General features: G+C 39.2%; 1 protein-coding gene and 1 non-coding gene across 7 annotated transcripts in view; both read right to left on the reverse strand.

The window, feature by feature from the left end:
* The window catches only part of CHD8 (chromodomain helicase DNA binding protein 8), a 61,553-nt gene that overhangs the window by 8,078 nt on the left and 31,381 nt on the right, over positions 1–22,094 (reverse strand). For 5 of the 6 annotated variants that reach the window (XM_058738446.1, XM_058738443.1, XM_058738447.1 and 2 more), the window contains exons 6-30: positions 20,660–20,842; positions 20,511–20,579; positions 20,095–20,150; positions 19,465–19,582; positions 16,579–16,662; positions 12,786–12,923; positions 11,127–11,248; positions 10,728–10,971; positions 9,715–9,891; positions 8,555–8,698; positions 8,072–8,327; positions 7,280–7,490; positions 6,840–7,035; positions 6,198–6,365; positions 5,822–6,001; positions 5,565–5,675; positions 5,047–5,243; positions 4,647–4,846; positions 4,385–4,565; positions 4,205–4,294; positions 3,832–3,935; positions 2,318–2,447; positions 1,144–1,219; positions 617–671; positions 241–448 (exon numbers count right to left, since the gene is read on the reverse strand). In XM_058738446.1, the coding sequence (XP_058594429.1) occupies positions 241–448; positions 617–671; positions 1,144–1,219; positions 2,318–2,447; positions 3,832–3,935; positions 4,205–4,294; positions 4,385–4,565; positions 4,647–4,846; positions 5,047–5,243; positions 5,565–5,675; positions 5,822–6,001; positions 6,198–6,365; positions 6,840–7,035; positions 7,280–7,490; positions 8,072–8,327; positions 8,555–8,698; positions 9,715–9,891; positions 10,728–10,971; positions 11,127–11,248; positions 12,786–12,923; positions 16,579–16,662; positions 19,465–19,582; positions 20,095–20,150; positions 20,511–20,579; positions 20,660–20,842 (3,698 nt within the window). The remainder of the gene's footprint in view (positions 1–240; positions 449–616; positions 672–1,143; positions 1,220–2,317; positions 2,448–3,831; positions 3,936–4,204; positions 4,295–4,384; positions 4,566–4,646; positions 4,847–5,046; positions 5,244–5,564; positions 5,676–5,821; positions 6,002–6,197; positions 6,366–6,839; positions 7,036–7,279; positions 7,491–8,071; positions 8,328–8,554; positions 8,699–9,714; positions 9,892–10,727; positions 10,972–11,126; positions 11,249–12,785; positions 12,924–16,578; positions 16,663–19,464; positions 19,583–20,094; positions 20,151–20,510; positions 20,580–20,659; positions 20,843–22,094) is intronic. The other variant, XM_058738445.1, reaches the window with a different exon arrangement.
* LOC131518508 (small nucleolar RNA U6-53/MBII-28) lies at positions 1,757–1,866 on the reverse strand. The gene has a single exon (XR_009265179.1). It is a non-coding gene; the product is annotated as a small nucleolar RNA U6-53/MBII-28 (small nucleolar RNA).

The following is a 22,094-nucleotide window of genomic DNA, read 5'->3' on the forward strand; positions in this document are numbered from 1 at the left end:
CAGGTCACAATCTCACAGTTTGTGAGTTTGAGCCCCGCGTCAGGCTCTGTGCTGACAGCTCAGAGCCTGGAGCCTGCTTTGGATTCTGTGTCTCCCTCTCTCTCTCTCTCTCTTCCCCTCCCCCATTCATGCTCTGTCTCTCCCTGTCTCAAAAATAAATAAACATTAAAAAAAAAAATTCAATAAGACCCATAGCCGAAGGCAAGCCTACAACTAAGCCCAAATTCCCAGCCACACTACCGTTGCTGTTTTTCCCGCCGCGCGATTTCTTTTAGCTTGAAGGCTGCCTCACAACGCCGTCGTCTCCGGTCCCCTCGTTCTGCAGCCTCTATCTTCATCTGTTCTCTCTTGTAGCTGCGCTGATAAGCTGTTACTAGGCGCCGAAGCCTAGCTGTCAGAGCAGAGCCTGGAGGCCAGAATAGATGGCCTGGCTGCTGGGTCACCTGGGCTGTGGGAAGCAAAGAAGAATGAACAGGCAGTACAGGAAGGACAGTAGAGATAATCAAGCCACCCAAAAGCAAAGCTCTTAGAAATCCCAGGATAGGACAGAATTCAGTTAATAATTCCCCAACCCACCACCCCACACAAAATTGTACTAGTTGACCTAGAAGTTTACCTTCATCTCCATCAATCACTGAGATCTCCTCATCCATCATCATCAAGGGATCACCCTAGAGAAGGAGATCCACCCCACAGGATGGAGGCGGGGGGGGGGAGGGAAAGGGGGGGAAGTTGGCACTCTGAAATCACTTTCTTATGTGAGTCCTTCTATGGCACCAAAGGGATCAAGAAAAATTTCTAATGACCCCTCACAAAGAAATGGAAGCAACCAACTAAAGGGATAAGAAAGTAAAACCTGAAAAATCAGTTGTTGTTAATGGCTTAAAAATTAGGGACTCAGGAATTTTGCAGTCACATAATATACTTCAATATCCAGCTTGGTCCCACCTCCTACACAATGCCATCCCTGGTCTCCCCCAGTTGGTATCACAATCCTTTCCATTACTACTTTATATTCTCAAATGGTAGTTACTTTCCATTTTGTATTATAAATTACTCAATACACTTCAGGATCCAGGGAATGGGAGAATACTTAACTATTTAGTAATAGAGAAAAGCTAGACTCAAAGGAGAATTCCTCACCTCATCATCTTGGTCCTTTGGGGGACCCTGGAGTGGTTTGTATTCAGGATCTTCACAATCCTTATCAAAGTCAACCCTAAAATTATTCAAAAGCATGAAAAAAAACAACACAAGAATGTATCTTCCTTCACTACAAGCAATTTAGGATGAAGACCTAGCCAAATGTATAATCTAGCATGAACCAGTCTTTTCTTTCATGCTTAAAGGAATGGCAGCCAGGTGCTAAGATCTGAGAAAGTTAGGTACAACACCGAACAGGACAAAGAACTGGGAGAAACTGACAAAGTGTCATTCTAAATTGCTCACATCTGAAACAAAACACTTTAACCAGCATATTTCCTTTCTCTTGATAGCCTTTTTTATTCTTTACCCATTCTTCCCATCCTTCCTATTTACTTTAATTATTACATTTGAATAGTCCATGTTTGCTTGTTTTACTTTGCTCTACTGAGTGGAAGGGTGACATAATACATGATTTGCAATGAATAACTGACCCAATTTCCTTTGAGTGTTCTGCACTAAACAAACTAAGGTTGTGATCATCAGAGAAATCTCTCAATTGCAGAAGAGTACATGGAATGGGTATTCATGAACTAAGCCAACTACTGAACATGCCCCTCAGGTCTCCATGTGAGAAGTTTTGTTAAACTCACTGGCACCCAAACCAGGGCAACACTGCCCCACCTGGTGACTCAGTATTAGCATGGCAATTCATCATCGAGGCACGTATCCAGAATCTATGCCTATATGTGTCAGCTACCACTGAGAGATGATGAACCAGGGGTAAAATCTCCTGAGGCGCTAACCACATAAGTGGCGTAGGAGAGTTGCATGGCTATTATCTTTCAAGAGAATCAATTGTCCTGTCAGCTGTGGCTACACAGAAAAGTGTTGCAAGAAAACTGAACAGAATGTCAAATGAGCCATTTAGGAGTAACGTTAATTTTCACCCTTAGTGGCATCTTATGGCAATGTGTGGTTTTAGCCTAGTTTATGGAGTCCTTTCTGCTAATCCCACTCTTTGTTAAGAATTTATCATTAATGAGTATAACCATCATTAAGAATACTAATGGGTTCAGTCAAGGCTACAGTTATGTTGTCTCTTAGCATAAGCAACTAATAGGCTTCATGGGGTAGATTCAGAACTTCAAGACAATTAAACACCAGTGCTTACCCTTCCACTATGTCAGAGAAATTATCCAATACTCGATGTTCTGCTGCAATGGCTTTGTCATCTGGTCGACCAGCCTTTTCCAGGAAGCATAAGGCTGGATCTGCCCTCATAGTATTGTATTTCTCATAGCCTAGAAGAAAAAGGGTCTTAAGCTGAAGAAAATAAGAGATTAATTTTGCCTAAAGGGTGCTGAAATAATTGAACTATCTGAGCTACTTTGTTCATAATAGAAAATACTAACTTGGACAGCTACTGGGTTATATTACTATATTTAATATTTCTATAGCAACTTAGAGTCACAAAGAGTTTTATCGCTAGTTATAAAAGATAAGAACTTAATCAGAATTTATAAAGAATGGTGAAAAGTTTACATAGCCATTTAACTGGTAGTTTTTCTATTATTATTCTTACTACATACATGGGGAAACTGAAAAAGTAAAATAATTTAGGGCTAGGTCACACATTTTTGAATGAAGGACAAGAAACACCTGTAAACAAACAGACACTGAATGTCTGATGAACAGAGAATGAATGAATGAGTCCATGAATATATTTCAGGATGTTTGGACTCATCTAAACCTCTTTGTCTCACAAGTAAATCTACGATTAGAAAGTGTTCAGTTTTTCTGATCCCTTAAAACATCTCAAAAACATGTTGATTAAGTGCCATTACTTTTATGTTAAAGAAATAAACAGAAAAACATTTTCAATTTCTTTTAGGTTTACTTATTTTGAGAAAGAGAGCAAGAGCACAGGAGCGGGAAAGGGGCAGAGGGAAGGAGGGAGGGAGGGAGAGAGGAGAGAATCCCAAGCAGGCTTTGCACTGTCATCACAGAGCCCGACGCAGGACTTGAACTCACGAACCAGGAGATCATGATCTGAGCAGAAACCAAGGGCCTGATGCTTAACCTCTGGAGCCACCCAGGTGACCCCAGAATAGTTTAAAAAAAAAAAAAAAAAAGTGATATTCTAATTCACTAAGTCACTGGGCTGGAAGTTAGCACTCACTGCTTTTAATACCTAGGATTTGTTATTAGGCAAGACTGAAAAGGGAGTACTCTTCCTTTTTGTACTCCATTTTGTTTCACTGTAGCTCATACCTTCATCAGAGTGACTGTTGAACATTTAGACAAATAGGATGTTACATAAGTAGAACACTTTCATACAAATTAAACGTGTTTATTATTAGTAGGAGTGGGCATATATTACCTCCCCTGAACTGTGGAAGCTTAACTAAGATACCACAACATACAAATTGATAACACTGATTAGGGAACAGATGGGAGACTCCCTACCTTGGGATTTAACTATCCATCTGGTCTTTCTGAACATCTATTTATAGGAACGAAATGCTTTGCTCTGGATATTTAAGAACTAGTTTCTTATTCAAACGTAATTTTATTGAAAACCAATCAGATAACTCAGGTACTGGCCATAAGCATTTTACGCTACATGTTCCATCTGTGGACGTAAGTCTACAAAAGGAAATAAACAGACTAAAAAAAGGTACCTACCATGCTTAAAGACTCCAATGAGCAAGGACTTGTCAGCCTCACTGTCCCACCATGTTGTTGGAACCTCCAGCTGATCCACTACTGGGAACCATATGTCAATCTCACTAAAGGTAGAAGACAGCAGAGTCAACACAGCAATGCAGAGAATTAAATAACAATCCTTGGGAAGATTATTATAGGTATCTTCTTTTATCCATTAACTTAAATGCTCACGGATCTGCCTATTTCCTTCCACTGGTATCAAGCATAAGATTAAAGAAGTGACATACTTTCTTAATTATCAGTTATCCCAAAGACAGCACAGAATGAAATAAATAAACCAATCTTTTCTGGTATAAGGCAAGGCATAAAGAAAAATGTACCATAACTTTACCTGGCAATGGCACCCCCTAACACCTTCTCTGCCTGGTCTCCAATAACCTCCTGCCTTAGATAATAGAGCATCCGTACCCGCAATAGCACCCTACAAGTGAGGGAAGAAGAGCCAGGTCAGTAATAACACAGAAACTTTGGGGTGGAAAATGCTTTAGTCTTTGTTAATTTCCATCCTTACTTGTTACACTGATGTTTCAAATGCTTCTTATAACTCTCATCCTGGAACAGGGTATCAGGATTATATTTCCGGATCCAATCTGCCTTATGGATATCAAAAGTGCTTTGTGATTTTACTTTTTTCCCCTTGCGTCCACGTGGCACAGGGATAGACAGACCTGGGAAAGGGGAGACATTAAAGACTTGGATTGAGAAAAATCCTTGGACCTGAAAAGGATTAGGTGATCTATAGAAAAGATAAACGGTAAAGAGTTGATAATTACCTGAATGATTCTGCAATTCTTTTGTCTTGCCATTTTCAGCAGGGCTAATCAAGTCCCAAATGAAGCCTTTGATATTTTCATCCCCACGATAATGTAGAAGACAGTAAACAAGGATGGCCCGGCAAATTGTCTCCACATCTCGTTCAGTCATACGTCGCTTGAAGCGTCCATGAGACAAGATATCTCGCCACCGTCCCCAACTAGAAAAACAGAAAATTGTGTTAATATTTTCCTGGGGACTTCCAAAAGATGGGAGAGGAAAAGATCTGGGGAAAACATCTTAACAGAATAAAGTTTTTCCCATTATCCCTTCTTTGGTCAGAGCTTCCAATCCGAAAGGCAAACCGAGTGTCTAGCAGGATTAAAATCCACTACCTCTAATGGCAAGACAGGTTCTTACCCATATACCAAGAGGTGCTTTTCCACCCGAAAACAGTCAGTGCGCCCATAGGTATGATGACGGTCGTGTCGGCGAGAGCGTGGCCGCTCATCATCTTCACTTTCCAAATCAGAGAATTCCACTAGGTCATCATCTTTCAGGGTGCTGAAGTGCCGGGTCTGTTTTCGTACTCTAGGTGTGTCAATCACCAAGTTATTCTATACAGAGAACAGAAGCAGAAGAGTAACTCTGTTCAAGATAGGATTGTGGGAAAGGAATTAAGACAATTATGGATATAACATCTGTAGATACTCAAAAAGAGATTTTTTTTTTTAGGACATGCAAAATAATCTATAGGGACTCAGGAAGCAAAAGTAAGTGGTAGATATCTAAGTAGTTTTCTGGGGCCTCATATGCAGAAAGTTTTTACAATGGCTCTTATATACAATACACCATCATAAACGAAGGCCAGCATCAAAGAATCGGAGCAGCTACAAAGGCTCCTGAAACACTGCTTCCGTAAAGAAAAGGAAGCTTACCTTGCTGTTCAGTAGATCCATGTCCAGGTCAGCCTTTTTGGCCCACTTTTGCCAAAAGTTGGGGTCATCCAGAGAAATATCAGTTCTATTTTCAGAAGCAACAAAGCTTGCCTAGTGAGGAAGGAACAAAGTAAAGTTGACCATAACACTTTTTTGAGCAAGTGAAACCAGTAACTGTATTTAAAAAATATATTTAAATTCTAAAAATTCCTGTCTCTACCTCTGCTTCTCTAGCATTTGGCACAGACAGAACATACCTTGGCAAAGGTAGAACCCTTTCCTTCAGACTCAATGGTGATGGTTGTGGTTCGTCTTAACAAGATCTGGTCAATGTCTTCTTCACAAAACTTGGAGCCCTCATCATCTTCTTCCATTATGGCTGCATATGCTCCTTTTCTTAAGAGATCTTCAATCTCTTTCTTGGAGAACTGCTGGATCTGCAAAACCCAACAGTAAGATGAAAAAACTACTAAGAGCATTACCTAACCATATCATAATAATTTAGTTTATTACATTTTAAGAAATAAGAATTGAGAAATCAAACATGGTGGTCAGATTCCTGTGCAAAATAGCTTTGCCTCCCTCTATTGCTATGACCTGCTACAAATGTATCCACAGACTAAGAGGACTCACTCCAGTAATGTTGCCATCCCGACCACTCATGGACTGAAGCACAGCTTTATCCAATCCCAACTTAAGGCTAGCCTTATCAAACATCTCTCTCTCATAAGAATTACGAGTGATGAGACGGTACACCTTCACAGCTTTGCTCTGCCCAATTCGATGACATCGTGCCTGTGCCTGGTTAAAAAGAAATGGAAAGAAAGGGCAAAGATAACATAAAATTGGGGTGGGAAGAATTCAAAATACCAATTCACATCTATAATGCAGCCATGAGATCAACTCAAAACCAAAAGTCAATTTCAAGATGAAATGACTGCCCCACCAAACACAACAGGAGTCAGCAAGCTATAGTTTACCCAGCCACCTGTTTCCGTTAATAAAGTTTTACTGAAACGCAAACCCGCCCGCTCATTTCCATGTTGTCTATGGCTGCTTTTGTGCTACAAGAGCAGAGCTAAGTAGTTACAACAGACACCGTATGGTCTGCAAAGCCCAAAACATTTACTGACGGTTTGCTGATGGAGACTGCCACCTTTAAACCAAATAAACAATGCCATACTCTTTGAAAGAAAGTCTTTCTATGAGATCTTGATCCTGTGGGAAAACCTCTTACATTAGGTGGTTCATCCCTAAGACAATGATTTCCTCTACCTGCAGGTCATTTTGTGGATTCCAGTCTGAATCAAAGATGATGCAGGTATCAGCAGCTGTGAGATTAATACCAAGTCCACCAGCCCGGGTGCATAGCAAAAAGACAAAACGGTCTGAGTCAGGCTTGCTGAAGCGGTCAATAGCTGCCTGTCGAAGGTTACCTCTGACTCTCCCATCAATACGCTCATATAAGTACCTGTGCGACAATCACAGAAAAAAATTTAATTGGTAAACAGAAAAAAGAGACCAAAAAAGCAGACTAGGATCAATATCAGTATCTCTGTATCTCTAGTTGACCCAAACCTTATCAGAGAGAGTAGGAATCTTAAATACTTCTTTTATCCCAGTCCTAACCGACTTTATTAAACCCAGACCCTCCTACTCTTTGCAGCTTTACGAAGCTACACTAAACACAAGGCAAGGTATGATTCTTTTCTCACCTCCTCTGAATTAGATAATCCTCTAGGATATCTAGACAGCGTACCATCTGGGAGAAGATCAGAACCTTATGGCCACCAGCTTTAAGTTTTGGAAGCAACTTGTCAATAAGAACCAATTTGCCAGCTGAACGAACCATGGCCTGCAAGTGGAAGTCATGAGGTATAATATGGCAAGCTTCTCGAAATTCTGTCAGGATTTTTTCTTCTGCACCTGCCGAAAGAAAAATCAAACTTGATGGTGAGATCCAGAGAAACATGCTAAGGCTGTAGTTTACTTAACTGAGATAAGGAAGCCAAGAAAAGTTATCTGACTTGAGATAAACATTTTTCTCACAGAGAATTTCAGCACCCAAAACATCCTAAATAATCTTCGACTGTGCCATACAAAATACTGCAAATCAATCAGGACTTAAGATTGTAATTGGGTAAAACATACATAAATATGTGGACTAGAACTAGGACAGTACATGCTAACAACTATTACCATCCCACTGGCACCCAAATCAGAAACTGCAAAATGGAGTACCAGTGAGGACATTTCTCCAAAGGACAGAATGACTTGAGTTCTTGTTCATGAAATTCTAAACAGCAAATGCATATAATTTAAGATTATGCAGGATGAAGGGGGAAGAACTAGCGAAAGACATTTCACATAAGAGTTGCTTTAAAAGAACCCCTCTCTCTCCCCAACTTAGGCTGAGTCAGTCAACGTATCCAGAGTTCCTGAGGAGTATCGTTAGAAAGGAAACACAGGCGACAGAGGAATGCAGTATTCTCCAGGAGCTCTCTCACCATTGATGAGATATGGGTGGTTGCAGCATTTGCGCAACTCCATCATTGTATTGAGCAGATTAGGCATGTTAGTGTGACCTGCCCCTTTGGAAAGGAAGGAGAAATTCTTCTCCAAAATAGCCCGGTAGTATTTCTTCTGGATGTTGGTCAGCTCTACTTCAATAATAGTTTCCTGTTTGGGTGCCAGGTTTTTTTCAACATCCTCCTTGAGTCTTCTCAGCATCATTGGCTTGAGAATGGCCTGTAGCTTTTGAACCTGTGCCCAATACAGAGAGAAAAGAAATAAAATGAGGACAAACATGCTTACGTTACTTGGAAACATGAAAAAAACATGAGTTTTCCACTATGAGAAATGTAGATTTTGCACAATGCCACAAATGATGCAGGCACGAGGTTGTAAGTTCAAAAAGGCCCTCACGGCCTATGACAGTACATGCGTGCCTACTACACACTTTACCTTTTTTGTCCAGATACATTTCCTACCTGTTCCTCTGTCTTGAGATCCCCAAAGTCCTTGAGGAACTCTGATTCTGAAGGAAACTGTGAAGGTTCCAAGAAATGAAGCAAGCTAAACAGTTCCTCCACGGTATTTTGCAATGGTGTTCCTGTGAGTAACACTTTGTGTTCCTAGAAATGAAGAAAACAAAAAAATGATAAAACTCAAAAACACAAAGGACATCTGGGGTTTTCTATCAAGCATATAACTTAAGCGTTAATTTCTTTATCTGTATAATTATGGGAATGGACCAGATTACTATCTTAACTTTTCTTTCACTCTTGCTCCCTCTTTTGATAAACATAAAACATTAAAAAAAAAAAAACAAAAACACCTTGATATTTAACAAGAATTAACTTAAACATGATTATGAGCAAACAAAGAAATATTCAAAATATTTATTTTTTCAATTACATATGCCTTTCCACGCTCAAATCCCCACAGATATCCTAATATGTCCCCCTCTAGGGAATGTACCTGTGCTGGATTAAATATGGCCATTAATTCTTTGTAGTTCCTCCTATCAAGGTTCACCCCTTGAATCTGGGCTTGCCTTGTGGCTTGCTCTGACAAAGAGAATGTAGCAGAAGTGATATTGTGTGAGTTTCAGAGCCTATAACTCAAAGGCCTTGCAACTTCTGCCTTTGCCCTCTCTGGACACTGCCCTGACTCTACCATGTAAAGAAGCAACGTCTGGCCTACTGAAGGATAACAGGTCATATAGAAGATGACCCAAGAGCCCACCAATTGCCAGCTGTAGCCACATTACTGACTACAGGCAAGATCACCAAAGTAATGGTCTAGCCAAACACAGCCCAAGTTGCTGGGCTAGAAAATCATAAAAAATATTAGTTGTTAGCCACTAACGTTTAGGGTATTTGTTATGCAGTATGAGGTAACTAATACAGTATCCCGCCTCTCCACCTGGTTAAAAACCACTAACATACAATTACCTTCCAATTCTAAAATATACAGGACTCTTACAAGACTTTCAGGTGTCCACTCCCATAGGTCATACCCACCACCCAATACCAGGATTGGGATTCTTTTTTCTTCTCTGGTAATTAAAGTTATATTAATTCCACAGAGAATTAGGGTTATTTTAATTTCAGGTGTTTTTGCCCATGAGTCAATGTGAAGAACTCACCAAGTCCATGTGCTTGAGGCTATCAAGCAGTTTGCAGTTACGGTTCTTTAGCCGATGGGCCTCATCAATGATGACACAACGCCATTCAATCTCACGAAGCTCAGGACAGTCTGACAAAATCATCTCGAAAGTGGTGATCAGGGCATCAAACTTGTATGCACCTGGGATGAGGCGCCCCTAAGCACGAAAGCAATAAAGTTAAGAAAAGGCCTACCATGAACCTAAACAGGGACCTCTTCTGAATTACACATTCTCTTTTCTATATTCAGGCAGGCTCAACAGGAAATACAAACTGCACCACCACCCACCTATGCTGCTGTTTATCTTCATGATAAATAATGCCAAATCACTGAATGTAAGATACAATGTCTCTTCAACACATTCAGTTTCTTGAGAAAATGACAGACCTCACTGAATGACGCTGGACATTTTTGACTCTGCTGTATGCCTAGCTCATGTATCTCAAAACCTAGATCTTTTGATAGTTAACAATGAAATCCACAAAGGTCAGGCACCGTTGAAACATACAAGACAAAACTGAAAGTGAAATAGGTAATATCTGTTACTATCTAAAAATGGACAGGAGAATCAGTTTAACAAAATAGCAGCAAAATACAACTAAGAAAGGATGAATAGCTCAAATTTTTATTTTAAAATTTATATAGAAACAGGAATCGATCTTGATGAAAATTTTAGTAGACTTAAGAAAAAGAAAGGAAATGGCCTAAGTTCACCACCTCCATTCTTTCTTAATTAAAAGTTATCAATACTGGTAAAATTCTATTTAAAATCTAAGTATTCATAAATGAAGCCAGAACTCCCACTGGATCAAAATGTTCACTGGATAAAAAGAGCAAAAGTGAAAAAAATTCCTCATGTAATCTAGACAAAATGCCATAAATCACCTAAGAAAACCTCATTAAAAGTCTTTTATTCATAGAAAAGCCTCTAAAATACCAGCTACCTTGGCCTACTCTCTCCAAACCATTACATTCCCATGATATGCCACTCACCCGTGAATCTTTGCAGTACATTTCATATTGCTGAATCATCTGACGGCTAGCCAGACTGCCATGGTATACAATAGTGTTCATTTCTGTCCATGTATTGAATTCTCGCTCCCAGTTAGTAATTGTGGACAGTGGAGCGATGACCAGGAAGGGTCCGTGAATGCCCACATTATATACCTCCTGCAAAAAGGCAATGGACTGGATAGTTTTGCCCAATCCCATCTCATCAGCCAGGATGCAGTTTTGCCTGAAGATTCACCATGGAAAAAGAAAAGCATGTTAAAAGATACCATCTTTTTAAAAGTACATAACAAAAGAGTAAAAAGAAACTGTTTCAACAGAAAATTAATAAAAATCATCCCAGACCAAGCCTACATTTCATGGGCCCACTCTTTTCTATACCTGTTATACCAATTAAAGAGCAGCCAGTTGACCCCTTCCAACTGATATTCCCGTAACTGGTTTCTGTTTTTATACTCATGTGACAGCTCTAACTTCTTCCAGGCACTTGCCTGTGGACGATTCTACAAAAGAGAAAATTTCAATTAGTGGGGTGAAGATATTAACAAAACTAGGCAAATGTCCCAGGCAGTTCTAGTACCTAAAATCAATTCAAAAATGTGAATTAAAAGCATCTTAAATATATTCAAATTCATGAGTTCATAACGTAAGTTTAAAAAACTTAAAAAAAAAAAAAAAAGGAAACCGAAAAGAGAAAAAAATCCATTGATCACTTCTGAAGGATGCTAGAGAACTACCTTGTTATTTTGAAAACTGGAAAATAAAGAAAATAAAGCATTTATCCTCCTTCCTATACAGTCTGTACCTCAGAGTGACCAAACAGTAGGTGAGTCGTATTTTATAGAAAATTCTGGCTAATAAATGAAGATGTGATGCAATTAAAGTATCATCATTCTGAATCCTTAAAGAACAGTCCGAGGCAGGGGCGCTTGGGTGGCTCAGTCGGTTTAAGTGTCCGAATTCAGCTCAGGTCATGATCACGTGGCTTTTGAGTTTGAGCCCCACTTCAGGCTCTGTGCTGACAGCTCAGACTCTGGAGCCTGCTTCAGATTTTGTGTCTCCCTCTCTCTGCCCCTCCCCACTCACACTCCATCTCTCAAAAAAAAATAAACATTAAAAAAACAAAACAAAAAAAAACAGACCAAGGCAATGATCATAAATGGCTAATAATATCACAAAAGACAACCTGACAGAACCATCTATTAAGTAGATCTGGTCATCTCCCTTCCCCACCTGATCAAGCCTCTAGAATAGTAGTTTGTAATGGAACTGTCTATAATGATAATATTTTATATCTGCCACTAGCCACCTGTGACTACTGAAAGTTTGCAATGTAGCTAGTGGTTACTATGTTAGCACAGCGCTAAAAAGTTCCAGTGGACAGCACTGGTCTGTATCTAACCATTTATGTAAAATATAAGGGCCAGAGAACACGTTAGAAGGTACCGAGGGAAATGCAACCGGCAAACTTCAGACCATGGAAACCCTAGAGAACAAACCACCTGATTTCTTCAAGAGAAACTGCAAAGATGGGAAAGGAGAGACAGGAGGAACTATAATTAAGAGAGATCTGAGACACATTAACTGACAGTAATATATAGACCTTTATTCTGAATCCAATTCAAACAATTTAACATTAGAAGACAATCAGGGAAATTCATATAACGATTGGTTATTTGAGGATATTGAGAAATGGTTAAATTTTCTTAGGTGTAAAAATGGTATTATTTATCCTTTAGACATAAACACCAAAATATTTATGGATGAAATAAAGGAATCTGGGATTTTCTTTAAAATAAATTGGGAAACAGGAAAATGAGTAGATAGAGAAATACATGAAAAATCAGCTATCATTAATTGTTAAAAGTTGGGTGATGGGTACATTGTAACATTTCTTCACAATGTACATTGTAACATTTAACTTTTGTTATGTTTGAAAGTGTCCATGATAAAAAGCTAAACAACAACATAAGCTTCTATAAATAAAAAATTACATCATTACCTATGTGGGCTTTACACTCTAAATGCAAATATACTTACCACTCTTTTGAGTTCTGGGTGCCTTGATTGGATCCGTTTAAATTCTCGAATCTTGCCCTCATCAACATCCTCTTTCAGCTCCCACGTACTATCCTCGTAGGGCAGAGAGCACCATTTCACCAGGTAGTAAATTACAGGCTAGGAGAGAAGAAGCTAAAGGCTTAATGAACTGATTCTGTGTTCTCTGCTGTAATCAAAGGATAAGAATTTGACTATCAAGTCAGATCACAAGGTGTTAATACTAAAAAGTACTAGAAAAAAAAAAAAAGATGTACTATTCATGGCTTTGATGATTTTTGCAGCAATTTATCAGAATCTATTCTAAAAGGCAAAGTTCTACCAGTAGTTTCTAGAACACTAAGCACTGAAACATTATGCTCATCAACCAAGCAAATGCCAAATACATACATATATATATATACATATACATAAATATATATATATTTAAGTATTTATTTATTTTTTCTCCCCTGTATTATGTTGACTTAGGTTGAAATTAAAAGATAGACCTCTGGCTCCATACTAGTGTCCTGGGACCAAATTTAATACAGTGGAAGAGTGGAAGCCAAGCTACTTTTCTAAGCGAGGAACATATTAAACCCGTAAGAGAAAAGCAGGGCTGAAATCACTGGGCTTCGGAGCTTCTGTAGCTCTGAGTGTAGACGCTACGTCAAAGAGTAGTCATATGGTGGTAAAGAGATTCCCTTGTGAGCTAGGAGAGAACTAGAAGAGCTATCGATGAGGACAGGTAAGAAGAGAGAAGAGGAAGGGCAAATGCTGAAGCTCCACCTACAGTACTGTGCTCTATGTAGGTGTTCTACTGCAAGGGATGGGCAGTGACCTATGGTAAAATGGCTCTTCTCACTACTCAAGATGATTTTTGCACTGACTGCATTTCCATTTCTGGCTTATATGAAACAATAATTAGATTGGGCCTAGTGCTGGGACACCTGGGTGGCTCAGTCGGTTAAGCATCCAAGTTCAGCTCAGGTCATGATCTGGTACATGAGTTTGAGCCCTACATAGGGTTCTGCACTGTTGGCAGAGAGCTTGCTTGGGATTCCCTCCCTCCCTCCCTCCCTACAAAAACCAAAACAAACAAAAAGCTTTATATTGGGCCTAATGTAATCAACAGTAATCTCTATGATCAATTCACAGAATACCCCTCAAAACAGTAAGAAATTTGAAGATTATATCTAAGTACCTCAACAGAGTCACAGTTCATGGGATCCCCAGAATTAATTTAGTTGCTCCTTTCCTTTATTATAGTGACTCAGGTCACCCTTCTACATAAAGCCATTTGTCCAGCTCACACATTTCCAGCATCATAATTTACTGTCCCAAATACTTTATTATTTATAATACTTATTTCCACTATTAGGTAATGTACAGAGGATGACAAAGCAAACTTATTTTGGGGATGGAGGGAAATGGGTATATAGGATAATATCCAATACTGGCAGCAAAAGTTTTACCAGGGAACTAAAACATTTTCTTCTGTCTTGCCATCTCCAACACAGTCCAAAGGGACCAAAGACCAATTACTTCTGGAAGAGTTAAGTATGTTGATAGAGAGCACAAGATTTTCAAGGCTAAGAAGACTGAGATCCTGAAAATGATGAGAAGAATTTAATAGCAGCTAACCTGTCCTTTCTAATAGTTGGGTTGGTTTCCCACTCACCTCCCACAAATGAACAACAAACAGTAACTCCCACCCCTACCCCCAAAAGCAGACTATGTTATCTGAGGATGCCTATTAGGATATGAAGACATAGTGAACTGTAATAGGTCTTGGACGTCTAAGGTTCTGAGTGACTCTAAAGGCTTATACAATAAACTTGGAATTTTACAGAGGGAAGACTTTAGTTTTTAGGTCCTATAAGGGTGGTGTATAGAAACATGTCACTTAACTTGTGAGTGGGCCCAGCTCACCACCTGGCACTGACATCTTAACAAGGTTCTGTGGTTCTGTACTCGTCACTGGGTAAGCAGTAACTGTCAGACGTGATAAAAACTTTATGAAATATGGCCGTACAAAGCAAACCAAAACTGCTACTTAAAGTGAAAAGAAAGCACTAAGTTCTAAGGGAATGGTTGTTCACAGTCTAAGTTTCAAAAAAATTAAGAGAGGATGTTCAATTCACTGGTGGCTTAGATCTTTACAATTCTTCCTTGGAAAATGAAAAAAGTAATTTATGAATCTGTATTAGCAAGTGTTTTAGCATGTGTAAAATCTGCTAACAGAGCTTTAGTGCTCTGATTCCCAATGAAGCTATGCCTGAGAATCCCTTGGAGAATGAACTTAAAAATACAGATCTCTGGGTCCCACCCTAGACCTACTGAATCTGAATCTGTGGGAAGGGAATCCCACATTCTGTTTAAAAGTATAGATTCAGGGGCACCTGGTTGAGTGTCCAACTTTGGCTCAGGTCATGATCTCATCGTTCATAGGCTGGAGCCCCACACTGGGTTCTCTGTCAGTGTGGAGCCTGCTTCAGATCCTCTGTTCCCCTCTCTCTCTGCCCCTCCCCTGCGGCTCTCTCTCTCTCAAAAGTAAACATTAAAAAAAAAGTACAGATTCAAATCAGTTTTAATGATAAATCAAAACGCATTAATTGATGGTAAGTTCACCAAATAAGTAATTCTCTGGGGTGTCTGGGTGACTCCGTTAAGTGTCTGACTCTTGATTTGGGCTCAGGTCATGATCTCGCAGTTTCGTAATATTGAGCCCCATGTTGAGCCCTTGCAACTGGCTCATGGGACAAAGAGCCCTGTGTGGGGCTCTGCGCTCCCAGAATGGAGCCTGCTTGGGATTCTCTCCCTCTCCCTTTCTTTCTGCCCTTCCCCTGCTCACACACACTCACTCTCTCAAAATAAGTAAATAAACATTTTAAAAAATCAGTAATTCTCTGGGGCAACTGGGTGGCTCAGCTGGTTAAGCGTCTGACTTCTGCTCAGGTCATGATCTCACATTTTGTGAGTTTGAGTCCTGCATTGGGCTCTGTGCTGACAGCTCAGAGCCTGGAGCCTGCTTCGAATTCTGTGTCTCCCTCTCTCTCTCTCTCTCTCTCTCTGCTCCTCCCCTGCTCATGCTCTCTCTCTCCTTCAAAAATAAATAAAAACATTAAAAAATTTTTAAATTTTTTTTTTTTTATTTTTTTTTATTTTTGGGACAGAGAGAGACAGAGCATGAACGGGGGAGGGGCAGAGAGAGAGGGAGACACAGAATCGGAAACAGGCTCCAGGCTCCGAGCCATCAGCCCAGAGCCTGACGCGGGGCTCGAACTCACGGACCGCGAGATCGTGACCTGGCTGAAGTCGGACGCTTAACCGACTGCGCCACCCAGGCACCCCAAAAAATTTTTAAAAACTTAGTAATTCTCAACAACATGAAGAAAGCTAAGAGTCTGCACAGGTATTTTTACATTTATAACTATGAAGATTTGTGAAGTATCTCTACTGCTCTCCCCTTCTCTCACCCTCAACTGAATGTCAGGGGTCTCCCATATAAAATCTGAGAGAAAATGAGATCAAGGTGAATGAGTACTTGTTCATACAGCTCTTGGTACTTATAAATATAGCTCTCAAATGTTTGATTTTATGGAAAGCTTTCCTTTTAGCCTCTCTCCCTACTCCCTTAATCTTCCCAATTTCATTCCAAAGAGCCCTCAGAAAAACTCAAAAATACCTTTTTGTCCCAGGGATTTTTTTAGCCATATCTGAAAAATAAAAGATGGGCAAGCAGACCAGCAGAAATCTAAGACCTTTCATGTTCTTCCATGCCTCAACTTACCTCCCCATTGTCTTTGTCAATGCTGTGAGACTCATCCAATATCCTATCCACCTCTACATAGTCAGGATTGAAGGGCTCTTCATCCTAAAGGAGTTATCAAACAAACAGTAAGACCAAAAGATCATTGTCCAATAGACCCAAACTTCCACCCCACCTTTACTTTGATGATCCTATTTCAAAAAAAACCTTTTTTTTTTTTTTAAAAGAAGTCTTCAGAAGGGAGATCCCAAATTTCACAGTATCAAATTCTAAAAACTTACCTGAGCCTGCACCTATTCTCTCACCTATTACCAGAGCAAGTCTCCTAAGAGCGGCCATTCTCTCCATATGTGGTCTGGATTCCATCCCTTCTCACCTTCTTAATCCCTCTCTACTGGATCATTCCCACAAACACATGGATATTCTCTATTAAGGCACATCTTAAATTACTCCTCATCTCCCTGTAATGATTTTTCTGTTCTGCTTCATAGCCAATTTTTCCCAACTGGTTTAAACACAAGGTATCTCCATGTCATCACCTTCCCTGCCCATCCATTCCACTCTTCCGTCCACTTTCCTCACACAACCGAACTACTTATTTTTGTCAAGGTCATTAATGATCTCCAAATTGCCAAATATAATGAAATAGTTTTGTCCCCAGTTCGCTTTACCTCTGAAAAGCATTCCACAATTCCTAATTCTCTCCATTAAGCACTCCCTTCCCTGGGATTTGCTGAGACACCATAGTCTCATCAGTAGCACCCCCCCCACCCGCCCTTTATTTTGGTTCTGGTTTTTGTTTTGGCCAATTTTCAATCACTTTGGTTCTTTTTCTTCTAAGTCACTGGCATCCGACTCTGGATGGTATATGAAAATATATAACCCACGGCTCCAAAGATCTCAAAGAAACTTTAAGGAAAAAACTCTTCTTTCTTCAGACACTTGTTGCCAGTGCTTCTTGTGACATATCTTTTCCTAATCTTTCTCCTGTAACTCTGGCATACAATTCCTTCTCCTTCACCCAGACCTTGAAATTTGGGAGAATTCTCTAAAAACAAACAAATAAGGGGCACCTGGGTGGCTCAGTCAGTTGGGCAACTGACTACAGCTCAGGTCATGATCTCATGGTCTGAGTTCGAGCCCCACATCAGGCTCTGTGCTGACAAGCCTGCTTTGGATTCTGTGTTTCCCTCTCTCTCTCTGTCCCTTCCCTGCTTGTGTTCTCTCTCAAAAACAAATAAAAGTGAACATTGCATTATGTCTTTGACCTACTTTAAATGATTTAATCATTTTCATTTGTAAACAAAACTAAAACCAAACTGTGCTTTGAAGATCTGTAAGCACCTGCTTGCCTAAATTTCTGATTTCATTTTGGGCCATTCATTCTCTTTTGTTCATCAACTCCACTGTCCTTTTAGTTCCTCAGCTTATTTCAGGGCTTTCACATATGCTGATTCCCAAGCCAGCAATACTATTTACGTGGGTTCATGTCCTTGCTCCTATTCACAATTGAATTCTCAGAGAAGTCTTCCCTAATTATCCAAAGTAGGCGTTTTCCCACCCGTTACGTCTCCTTGTGCTCTTTTTTGGCACTTATCATGATTTGAATTATTTTTTACTCTCTCTCTCTCTCCCAATTAGACAGTGAGGTGGATGAGAACACAAACCATATCTGGTTTGTTCTCCATAGAGACTGGCACATAATAAATGAATGACTGATTTGGTTAAATAGCCTACCTACATATGGAGATTTAATTGGCATATAAGTTCATAGAGTTGGTTCAACAATCACAAATTGTACATTAATACCAGCTGGAATGGGATTACAATTTCATTGTACATTTCACAAATTAGGCATTAAAAGAACAAAGATGAAGGAACACCTGGGTGGCTCAGTTAATTAAGTGTCTGACTCTTGATTTTGGGTCAGGTCATGATCTCAAGGTTTGTGAGTTTGAGCCCTGCATCAGGCTTTGCACTGACGGTGTGGAGCTTGCATAGGATTTTCTGTCACTCTCTCTGCCCCTCCCCTGCTCCCTCTCACTCTCAAAATAAAAAAATAAACATTAAAAAAAAAAAAGACAAAAAACACAACCCAATTATTTTCATATAAAAAGAAATTATAAAACCTAAATGGTCCTACTTGCCATCTCTAGGTGATGTGAGAAATAACTCATTTATTGGCAAACCTGGTAGTATAAAATTAGCTTTATCAGATGTATTCAGGCAGAACTTTTTCTGCTGAAACTCTGCATTATTCCTTCCCTCAACCTTTCCTACTGGACCCTTTCCCCTTTAGCTCTAAGAAGCTTTGAAAAGGAATTGGTCTTCTCAAGGCACTTAGTACCGTATGTATAATAAAGATGAAAAATCGCAGTTTGGCAATGGGATGTGTACACAAAGCTTTCAAAGGAAAGTGGAGAGTTAAAATATGGCTCAAGAGACCCTTATGAATGCTCCAGTGTTTAACCAGTAGTAAGAATGGCTATGGGAAATTAGAGCTCCTTTATCACGATTTCTTGATATACTGGATTAGAAATTGTAGAAAATAAGTGTTCTCTCTTAACGACATGTTTGCTTATGCCTACAGATACCATCAGCTGCCACAGACTGACATTAGGAGTGCCTCAAATAGACTGTAGGTCAGTTTATCACCCATCTTGAAAATACTCCATGGATAATGAACAAGTCAAAATTAAAATATTCTAGTAACTTACAAAGACTGTATTTAGACCTGGTAAACAAAGCATGGGGCTATAAAGTAAGGAAGGTTCAATGATCAAAATTAAGACTTCATACCCATGTACACAAAGCAACTATAAACCTTCAAGAATCAGTCAAGACTGCTGACTCCAGTAATTTATGCTTCTATGAAATAAATGAAAGGCAATACCTATTCCTAATTACCTCATGGAAGAAGTGTCTCATCTGAGCCATTTTGGTTTTGAAGCGCTTTAGTTTTTGATGGATTCTCTTATCCTTCTCTAGTTGGGAGATGGTAGCCCATTCACAGTGCAGATAGGAGCTGAAGGGGATGGAAACAGCCAGTCATGGTGTGAGAAAGGAGAGGTGGTTGGCTAGGTTTGGGGATTAGCCAGAAGCAGGCACAATGAGTACAACATGTTTAAGTGGGAGATAGTCTCTTAGGTTAGTGCTTCTTAAACTTGATTTTGCACACGAATACCTGGTCTGGGGCAGGCTTGAAAGTACACATTTCTAACAAGCACCCAAATGAGGCTAATTCTTTTGGTCAATGGACCACAGTCTGAGCAGCAAGGTCTTAGTGTCAGACTAAGGTATAGAGGATCACAAAAGATTTTATCAGGAATCACCTTTATCCTACCTTCCTGCCAGGAATAGTAAGATTCATGACAATTCCTGAATTTCTCTTTGAATAGACATTTTCCTCAATGAAAACAATTTAGGCTAGGAGACTACAAAAAGGGGATATATTCCCACCCAGGAAAGACTATACAGGAGAACTTTTTACAACCCTGTGGAGATTAGGGTGAAAAGCTTTTTGCACGGATCACATACTAGTTCTTGTACTTGACAAAGAATTCTTCTGCTTCAGTATATTGTCCAGAAGGAAGCTGAGAAGAAAAACATTATAGTTATTAATACTTTATTTGTCAAAGAAATAACCCTTAAATTCCACTACTTCTAGTAGAGCTTCATACCAATGCCCCAAGTATATTACTGACTGAGGGATTAAAGAACTAATCTGGTACTTCAATATAAGAGGTCTCATAGTTGGAAAAAATAAGCCTTCATCCATTTTAAACAGGTAAGCAAAAGAGGAGGCAAGAAAACAGTTCTTATTTTCTAGCTAATTTACCTCCACCATATTTCATAATTACACTGCAGTAATTTATCCTGACATCCAAAGGTGCTCATTAAATAAAGTCTGTGAATGTAGCATTATGAGCTGACATTAAAGGTTAAGGCCTCACCTCCTTCTTCACAATCCGCATGGAAAGCACTTTGTCTACTATGGCTGCATCTTCTTCACTGGGATTCTCCTGTAGCAAAAGATGCAGTCAGTCAACAGAGACTCTGAGGAGCAGGACAACCTCTCATATTGCTTAAGTTCTCAGCTTACCACAAAGAACTGCATGGAAGGCAAAGTCTCGCCATCTGGTTCCTGCACTGGTTCAGGGAGGATAGGCTCAGTTTTTATTGGACCAGTTACATCCACTTCTTCTTCTTCTTCATCATCTGTGATCTTTATATCCAGATCCTCTGTGTATTTTTTTCGCTTAACTTGGCGGTTTGAGCGTCTCTTCTGTATAGGCAAGAATGGTTAAAATAACTGTATAGATCTCTCGAAGAGAAAACCTTTAAAAAACTATTTGCCTTTAGTCATATACTTAGACTTTACTCTAAAATCCCTATGAAAAATCAAACCAAAAGATAAAGAACTTATTTACCAACTTATGTGATGTCAAATCACGCAATTTATTTTATGTACCAAATTCCTATTCATTTGCTGAATTTTTTAACATTTATTTATTTTTGAGAGACAGAGAGAGACAGAGCATGAGCAGGGGAAGGGCAGAGACAGAGTGAGACACAGAATCTGGAAGCAGGCTTCAGGCTCCGAGCTGTCAGCACCGAGCCAGTTGTGGGGCTCGAACTCACGAATCACAAGATCATGACCTAGGCCGAAGTCAGGCGCTTAACTGACCAAGCCACCCAGGCGTCCCGGAATTTTTTTTTTTAAATCAAAGAACAAGAATCCACCTGAAAGTAACCTGGGTACTACTGGCAAGAAGCTCTAATAAACTGCAACACGACTCAACCTGCAAGGTGCAATGTACTTTCCACAAGGAGCAAACCTGAAGTGCAAAGGTGCAAGAATGTTTTGTTTCTGGTTTTTGTTTCTTTTCATTCTAGGTTTTTTTGTTTTAATAAATAGAATCATACCATGTGATGATTATAGTATTGTTCTGCCACTTTTCTGTTAATAATATTTCTTAAAGATGTTTTCTGTATCGATACATTTAGATTTACCTTACTCTTTCAAGTGGCTGAGCAAAACATTTTTTAAGTAATACTTTATAGCTCATGATAAAAAACTGGGAAGGATGGAGAGATAAAATTATTATTTTTCAATCATGACTATATCCCTGAAAAACCCAGAAGAATTAAATGAATTATCAGATGTCGAACTACTGATATTGAGCAAACTTCCCTGGGAGATAACACCAATTTTAAAAAATCAATACCATTCTTATATAGACTGAGCCATAAAATATATAAAAGAAAAGATGCTATATATGAAAACAAAAAGATTATTTATCTAAACAATTAAATTTAGTAAGAAATATATAAAATCTATATGTAAAAAACTTTAAAACACTCCCAGAGGACTTAAAAAAGACTTGAATAAATAGTAAAATACATTGTTCTGGAATAAGAAGAATCAATTCTAATTACATGAATTGGACAAAATAAAACTTTTTTTTTTTTTTAAATTTTTTTTTCCAACGTTTTTTATTTATTTTTGGGACAGAGAGAGACAGAGCATGAACGGG

This window comes from Neofelis nebulosa, chromosome 7 (assembly GCF_028018385.1).
Source record: "Neofelis nebulosa isolate mNeoNeb1 chromosome 7, mNeoNeb1.pri, whole genome shotgun sequence".
Lineage (NCBI taxonomy): Eukaryota > Metazoa > Chordata > Mammalia > Carnivora > Felidae > Neofelis > Neofelis nebulosa.